This window comes from Cavia porcellus, unplaced genomic scaffold (assembly GCF_034190915.1).
Source record: "Cavia porcellus strain 051 isolate PalLab524CR breed Dunkin Hartley unplaced genomic scaffold, mCavPor4.1 scaffold_12, whole genome shotgun sequence".
In the NCBI taxonomy this organism is placed as follows: domain Eukaryota; kingdom Metazoa; phylum Chordata; class Mammalia; order Rodentia; family Caviidae; genus Cavia; species Cavia porcellus.
In genome coordinates this window covers 63,365,001-63,372,731 of record NW_026947495.1, presented here as the reverse complement: position 1 = coordinate 63,372,731, position 7,731 = coordinate 63,365,001, and the positions used below count along the sequence as shown (strand labels likewise).

The 7,731-nt window shown below is 57.1% G+C and overlaps 1 protein-coding gene across 1 annotated transcript; it reads left to right on the top strand.

Annotated features, from left to right (window-relative positions):
* The first annotated feature begins 493 nt into the window (after window positions 1-493).
* Window positions 494-5,841, top strand: Evx2 (even-skipped homeobox 2). The gene is made up of 4 exons (XM_063258733.1): window positions 494-769; window positions 1,825-2,690; window positions 3,562-3,839; window positions 5,128-5,841. The coding sequence occupies exons 2-4, from the start codon at window positions 2,264-2,266 to the stop codon at window positions 5,839-5,841; spliced, it is 1,419 nt and encodes a 472-aa protein (XP_063114803.1). The 5' UTR covers window positions 494-769; window positions 1,825-2,263.
* The last annotated feature ends 1,890 nt before the right edge of the window (window positions 5,842-7,731 follow it).

The window sequence follows — 7,731 nt, the reverse complement described above, 5'->3', positions numbered from 1 at the left end:
TGGCCCCTTACTCTGGGTTCCCAGCCACCTCTCCTCGCCCCTTTTACCCCAAACGCTTTGCCTATTGAGCTCTGCGTTTGTTACCTTAAAGACATGGCATTGATTTTCTAAGCAAAATTCGCGTTGTCGAAGAAAGTTGGCGCCAAGGGGAACAGGAGAGAAACTTTTGGCGTGGGCTATATATGTGTCTGTGTGTGCATAAACGTACTTCACACCTCGCCTCCCCTTACATTCCTGACGCGCCCCCAAGGGTCTAAGGTTAAAAGGAAAGCGCCAATTGACAGATGGGCAAATAGATCCTGGGTTCGCCCCTAACACCCCGACGTGCTGGGTGTGTCGGAGGGTGGGACGGAAGGGGCCCGGGCTGGGGGTCTGCGCTGGCGCTGGCTCCGGGATGCAGGACCTGCGCCCAGATTGCCGGGGTCTCCGGGCCGCTGCGGGAGCTCAAGGGCCGGATTGGACCCCGGCATCCGGCGCCGCGCGCTCGGGTCCTCCCGGGGTCCGCGAGCCTCTCCCCCTGCGCGCCTGGCGGCGGGCGGGCCCTGCGCGGCGGAGGTCGGAAGGGTGGGGCGCAGGCGCGGGAGGAGATGAGGAGCGGCCCTCGCTGAAGATTGATCTTCGTTAAAATGGTTGCCACCAGCGTCGTTATGACCATCAAAGTTATCGCCAGGAGGCTCAGCCGCCAACCTCAGGCCGCGAGGAGCTGCAGCAAGCTGGGTCGGCGGCTGTGCGCTGCGGGGCTGAGCGCGGGGCGCACCCGGGGCCACAGGTAAGGGGCCGGGGTGGAGGAGGGGACAGGGAGGCCCAGAGGGCTCGGCGGGACCGGCGGGCAGCGAGGTGGTGGGAGCCGCCGGCTGGGGCTCCTCTTTCCCCTTCTGACCTCGGGATCTGGCTACTTTGATACAAATAAATCTATTCGAGGAGGAAGGGGGGAAAGGGGTCAACGTAAAAAGTGGATTCGGAGCAGCTTGCATGGCTCGTAAATCGCGACTGTGGTTAAAGTTAGCTGCCGAATTCTGCTATCCAAGCGTCCGGGCTAGTTCATTTCCCTAGGGAAGATGAGTAGGTGAGAAGGCTATCAACGGGATTATAAAATTAAAAAAAAAACTACACAACTAAAAAACCCCAACCACAACAGCAACAAAATCCCAAGACTTTGAGTTTTGAACGCACTCCTTAAGCAGTGTTAGAAAATCAGAGAGGAACTAATGATTCGCATGTGGAGGCGCGAAACTGTGTACCTCCTCGGCCACGTAGCAAAAAAGTGGTTTCAAAACTCTCCAAGATATATATATTCTCATATTCTCTCTCTCTCTCTCTCTCTCTCTCTCTCTCTCTCTCTCTCTCTCTCTCTCTCCTCTACACACACACACACACACACACACACACACACACACACACACACACCATCGTGGGAGGAGAGCACCCAAACTGAGATGAAGTACAAGGGGAGAGAACTCAGCGTCCTATTTGTTAAATAAAATACATATTTGGTTCTGAAAACAGAAAGATAAGTAATCCAGACAGGAGCGGAAGGTCTTGTCCTTACGCAACTCTTCCTGCATCCTCCCCCTTACCCCCCCCCCCACTTACGCCCCCAGCTTGTAAATTTTTTTTAAACCTTCCAGAGGATCTACTCTGGAAAATCAAAGCATTATCTATTATTTAACACGTATCTGTGTCCGTGGAAAAATGAGGAAGGCGCTGCATGATTAGGACCTAAGGGGCAACCCAGCAAACTGAGAGCGTAATGATGCCCCTAAATGAAGGGGGAAATGTGCCGCGGAGCGCTCTATTAATCAGACTGTCAATTTCACCCCCGAGGCCAAACCCCCGGGCGAGCAGCACTGGCTCGGAGCGGGCAAAGGACCGGAGCCTTCTTCCTCACTTCTTGTCTCCTCTCGTCTCCTACCTGGATCTATTTGTCTGCTCTGAAGCCGCCTTCATTACCCACTGACAGGAGCGTGTATTTATTTGCTTATAAACCTGTTACAATAAATGATTATTCGAACGGCGTCATTCGTACCTTAATGACGAGCGGGCGCTACTTTTTGATGAATGACATCTCGGGCTCAGAAGGATGTATGGGTCATTTTGACCAGTCATTCCCTCGCTCTGGCATCCCACAATTTTTCCGCCTCCCTCCAAAAGAGATAATAATATTTAGAGGCGCTTTCTGGGACTGAATGAGAATTAGCCCTAGGCGCAGCCCATCATTAGGACGGGACAGCCTGGCCACTGTGACATTTTTTAGAAAGCTGAGATGATGGAAAGAATAAGAAAAGAGATGATTCTGATGGAGAGAGGGCTCCACAGCCCCACGGCCGGCAAGAGGTTCTCCAATTTGTCCGACTCGGCTGGCAGTGCTGTGCTCGAGGCCCTGGAAAATTCACAGCACCCGGCTCGCCTCAGCCCGCGCCTACCGTCCGCCCCCCTGCACGGCGCTCTGGGAGAGCTCCCCGCCAAGGGCAAATTCGAAATAGACACTCTGTTCAACCTGCAGCACCCAGGCAGCGAAAGCACCGTCTCCTCCGAAATCGCCTCCGCCACTGAGAGCCGCAAGAAGCCGGGCCATTATTCAGAGGCGGCCGCCGAGGCCGACATGAGCAGCGACGTGGAGGTGGGATGCTCGGCGCTGCGCTCGCCCGGCGGCCTGGCCGCCGCGCCGCTCAAGGAAAACAATGGCAAAGGTAATCGCGCGTGCAGTCCCATCCTCGGCTCCTCCGCGGCCCACGCCCGTCCTTCTCGGTGTCTTTGCCCCTCTCTGACCCTCCGCCAGTAGGCTGCACCGAGCTGGCTCCGGGGAGACAAAATGCAGGCAGGGAGCGTGCCCTCCGGCTCTGCTCCTTCCAGCGCCAAAGGCCTGCAGAGCCTGGGGCGCCAGGCCCGCGCGCCCGGGCTGCCGAGTCCCAGAAAGTGTCTGTGTGCCGATCTAGGGGCTGCAGCGCTCAGCCAGACCCCTAGCCAGCGGCTGAATCTCTCTTAGGGGCCGGCGCCCTGGGCAGCTACTCTGCACTCCCTGCCTCTGACCACCCAGGGCCGGTGGAGGGGTTTTCGTCTGGGTAAGTCAGAGAGCCTGACCCGGGCGCGTCTGCGACACTACTCAGGCCAGCCCGGAGAGAGTTGAAAAGTAGATACCACTCCCCTAACGGCTCGGGTTCCGGCTGCTGCTGTCTTGCAAATGTTAAAATATTTTAAACCAAATCCAAAAGACTGTCCAAGAAAGGTTTGAGGCTTCCCTGAGGGTCAGTCAACCCAGACCATCTCAAACTGCACCCCGGGGTAGGTGTTTTCCTTTGGCCAATTTTCCTCCCCTGTGGAAATTTTTCTAATTATTAAATAAAACTCCCTTATTCCGTTCCTATTATTTGATTATGAAGGACTGATTATGAAACTTTATTGATTCCATTAAGGGCAGCAATTCGTAAGCATGGCAGACCCCATCAATTCCGACAGCTACTTTGCTTCCTGACGCGATTCCCCCCATCTGCGAGCAGCTCCGGCTTCGGGGCTCCTGGCCCCGGACTGCGACTCACGCGCTGTGTCCTGTTTGTTTGCCAGGCTACACGGAGAGCGGCTCGGCGGCCGGCACCACGACGTCAGCGTCGGGCTCAGGCCTCGGTAGCCTGCATGGAGGCGGCGGCGGCGGTGGCGGCGGAGGGGGTGCGGCGTTGGGCGGCTCTGGCTCCGGCGCGGATCAGGTGCGGCGCTACCGCACGGCGTTCACCCGTGAGCAGATCGCGCGCCTGGAGAAGGAGTTCTACCGGGAAAACTACGTGTCGCGTCCCCGCCGGTGCGAGCTGGCCGCGGCGCTTAACCTGCCCGAAACCACCATCAAGGTATGCATTGCAGTGCGGTGCCTGTCTGGCCTCCCCCGGGGCGCCTGGATTGACTTGTTTCTTTCCCCTCTTTCTCCTTTTTCTTGTGGCTAGATTGAGCACAGGGTCAGGAAATCCGCGGGAGGTTAGGCACTAAAGGCGATGGCTTACAGTATTTATTTCTCAGGTGCCGAATCCGAATGGTTGGGGGCCTGGCTGACTTAGAAAGTCTCCCGCGTGGCGGAGCCGAGGTCACAAACCAGCCCTCACCTCTACTCGGTTCTGCCCACTGCCTGCCCAGATGCCCCTCGCCCGCACCCAGGTCCCACTCTCCCCTCCGTGGCAGAGTCAGCTGGTCTTTGTTCCCCTGACATGAGTCTGGAGAGGTGCTTCTCATTTGCTCATGATATTGGATATTTATTTTTTGCACATAAATCGTTACTACATGGAGAAAAAGATACTCTATTTAAAAAAAAATCGATTGGCCTGAGAACGTAGTTTCCTAAACATTTTCATTTTGTCTCAAACAAGAAAAAGGCAATCTCTTGGGAGAAAACTCAACGACATTGCCCTTATCTATTTAGGTTATTAATTTTATTATACAAAAAATTTTATTATACATCCGGGAGACAGAGCCAGGAGACAGGGGGAATAGTTCTTGGAGCATTTGACACTCTAGAAAAAGAGAAAACTTCTTGGTATAGGAAAGGAGTGTAGGGGTCCTCTTCTATTTAATTTGGAGTTGTGACGAATGATATCTTTATTAGTCACGGTATTAAGGAGAACAGAAAAGTCCCCTGCCTGGTTTATGGGGACCTTACTCTTCCCACTCATTTAAGGCAAATAATTCCAACAAAATCATCGCTTCAAAGCCATCATCAGACCCGTGCCTCTAGGGGCAGGTCCTTGCAGCTTCAGGCTCAAGACCTCGAGTGGCCACCTCGCAGAGAAGCTGCAACGCAACTTTTCTTCCAAGGCTGCTGGAAATCCCCGTGCAAATCCAGGGATTGAGAGGCGGGTGCTCAGTGGGGCCGGGGCGCCGGGAGGCAGAGGAAAGGTTGAGTTGGGACAAGAAAATGCACTCAGAACCGAAAGATCAAAGCCCAAAAGAGGAGCTGCACCAGCGGAGGAGGGGGTGGAGAGAGTAAGGGTCCTGACACTGCAGGGCGTGCCACGCCTTGCGGTCCACACTGTCCCCGCTGGGACGCGGAGGGGACTTGGGAGGACCAGGCCAGACCCCCGAAGGCGCGGGAGGGCGGGGACCGAGCACGCAGCCTCCTAACGCGGGCGCGGCGGGCTGTCCCCGCAGGTGTGGTTCCAGAACCGGCGCATGAAGGACAAGCGGCAGCGCCTGGCCATGTCGTGGCCGCACCCGGCCGACCCCAGCTTCTACACCTACATGATGACGCACGCGGCCGCCACCGGAAGCCTGCCCTACCCCTTCCACTCGCACGTGCCGCTGCACTACTACCCGCACGTGGGCGTCACGGCCGCCGCGGCGGCGGCCGCAGCCTCGGGCGCGGCGGCCGCGGCGTCGTCGCCCTTCGCCACGTCCATCCGCCCGCTGGACACCTTCCGCGCGCTGTCGCACCCCTACTCGCGGCCCGAGCTGCTGTGCAGCTTCCGCCACCCGGGGCTCTACCAGGCGCCCGCGGCCGCCGCGGGGCTCAACAGCGCGGCCTCGGCCGCGGCGGCCGCGGCGGCTGCCGCGGCGGCGGCCTCCTCCGCGGCGGCGGCCGGGGCGCCCCCCAGCGGCGGCTCGGCGCCCTGCTCGTGCCTCAGTTGCCACAGCAGTCAGTCGGCGGCGGCCGCCGCGGCGGCGGCTGCTGCGGCCCTCGGCTCCCGGGGCGGCGGGGCCGGCGGGGGCGGCGGCGGCGCGGGGGCCGCGGGCGGCTCGGACTTCGGCTGCAGCGGCGCCGCGCCGCGCTCCGAGAGCGGCTTCCTGCCCTACTCGGCCGCGGTCCTCAGCAAGACCGCGGTGAGTCCTCCGGACCAGAGGGACGAGGCGCCGCTGACCAGATAACTACGTCGCCGCCGCCGGGGCCGGGGTCCCCCGTGCGCCCCCGCGCGCCCCCGGTCGCCCCCGCGCGCCCTGCGCGCCCCCCGCCGCCCCTGCCCCTTCGGCGCGATGCCCGCGGCCGTCTCCGCCGCCAGGGGGCGCCCCGGGGCGCGAGAGGGTGAAAGGAACCTGCGGTGAACTGGGGGGACGGAGCCAGTGGGAAAGCCTGGTGGGCGCCCCCCAAATTATTTCTATTTTTGTATTTTCCGTCCAGCCGTCTCCACTCTTCTCCCTCCTCTGTTTCCCGCCTTCCGGGCCCCACTTTCCGCTCTGTCTAAAGCTATTGGTCTCCCCAAGACAATCTCCCCTCCCTCCGACCCTGCCCCCTGTGCGCCCGCAGTCCCGGGTCTGGGGCTCAACCGCGTGGCGAGGCAACGGATGACCGCGGCCGAGGGGAAGGGAAGGGGTGCACTAGTGCTGGGGGAGGAGGAGTCACTCCCGAGGTTTATGCTGCTGCTCTTTCTCTTCTAGCCTTCTTTTCTTTTCTAACGAGGGTGGAAGGAGGTGGCAAATTTTCTCTCCGCCTGAGCTTGTGAGGGGTCCAGTTGGAGGAGAGCCGGAGAATGGAAGTGGGAGAAAGCCGGGAGCGGGCAGAGCGGGTGGCTGCGGGAGTGCTGGCGACCGGAGCGCGTAGGGCGCGCGGGAGCGAGGCCCCGAGCGCTGGAGCAGCCTTTCCCGGGCAGGACAAAGACGAGGTGGCAAGGGGCGGGGGTCGCGCCCCCTCCTGGGTCCACCGCTGTTCTCTTTTGGTCATTGGTTTGGGTACCGACGAAATGAAAGTGTCTTGCATATTTTATGCAAAGATGATGGCTAATGAGGTTGCCACAGCCGGCCAGGGAAGGATAAAGGAGAAGAAGGAAAGGTTAGGGCCAGACTGACAGATCGCTGCAGTGCACGGAGAGGCTTTGCCAGCTCAGTATTCCAACTAGTACCGGGTTCCACTCGATCTGGGAAATACTTGAATCTCTAGGTATATATTATCTGCAACGTTTCCTTAGACACTTTTCTAAGTTTGAACTCTATTCTCCTCGACCCTTTCCTTCTTCGCTTTCCTTTTCCTCGGGTAAAATGGTTCTTGGCATATTTTCCACGCATGTCTATTGCTCCTTTTCTGCAAAGCGACCGCTGGGTTACTGAGACCCGCTCTGCTAACCCTGGCTACAGGAGGGGTTTCTTTGAACTTGAAGAAAGGTACATCAAAACCCACCAGTGTTAACTGCCACGTCAATTTTGATGCTAATAATGTGCAGATTATGACGAAAATTGCCAATCATGCTCTCTGATGGACCTCCTTTGAATGTGGAATTGGAGAAAAGTTCCCCGCACGGAGACCTGCTGTCAAGTACTAACAACCCGCTAAGGGAAGTCATTAGGAGAGACGGATAAGAGACTCGGTACATAAAACATTGTTCTTGGTGCATAGAATGTATGTTATTTAATGTTATCTCTGTTACCTGAAGTGATTTCGCAGAAGAAAGCCACGTTCTTATCATCTCAATTGCCAATTTTCATTTTGGTAACTCGGACACCCTGGGTAGACTTTTCTCTGTTAAGTTGATATTCCACCAATGTGAACAGCCTCATTAAATCAAGCCCAGATATTTCCATAATGCTCCCCGCAGAGCCACTTCGCTCCTCACATAATGAGATTTTCTGAAGAGTTGAAGCCCTAAAATAACTTGCTAGTGCATGTTTAGGCCCAGCGAAGTGAGTATGTGTGTGTATTAAAATGTAGGTATGCTACCTACCCTACGTGTGTCTGTGTATATATATGTATATGCACATATATGCATATATATATTCGTGCTCTTAAGCAAAAACATGTAAGAGATACACACATATCTATCCATCTGC

Coding starts and splice junctions, on each gene's coding strand:
- Evx2 (XM_063258733.1), top strand. CDS start 2,264: ATGATGGAAAGAATAAGAAAAGAGATGATTCTGATGGAGAGAGGGCTC. Junction 2,691..3,561: donor CAAGGAAAACAATGGCAAAG/GTAATCGCGCGT, acceptor TTTGTTTGCCAG/GCTACACGGAGAGCGGCTCG. Junction 3,840..5,127: donor TGCCCGAAACCACCATCAAG/GTATGCATTGCA, acceptor CTGTCCCCGCAG/GTGTGGTTCCAGAACCGGCG.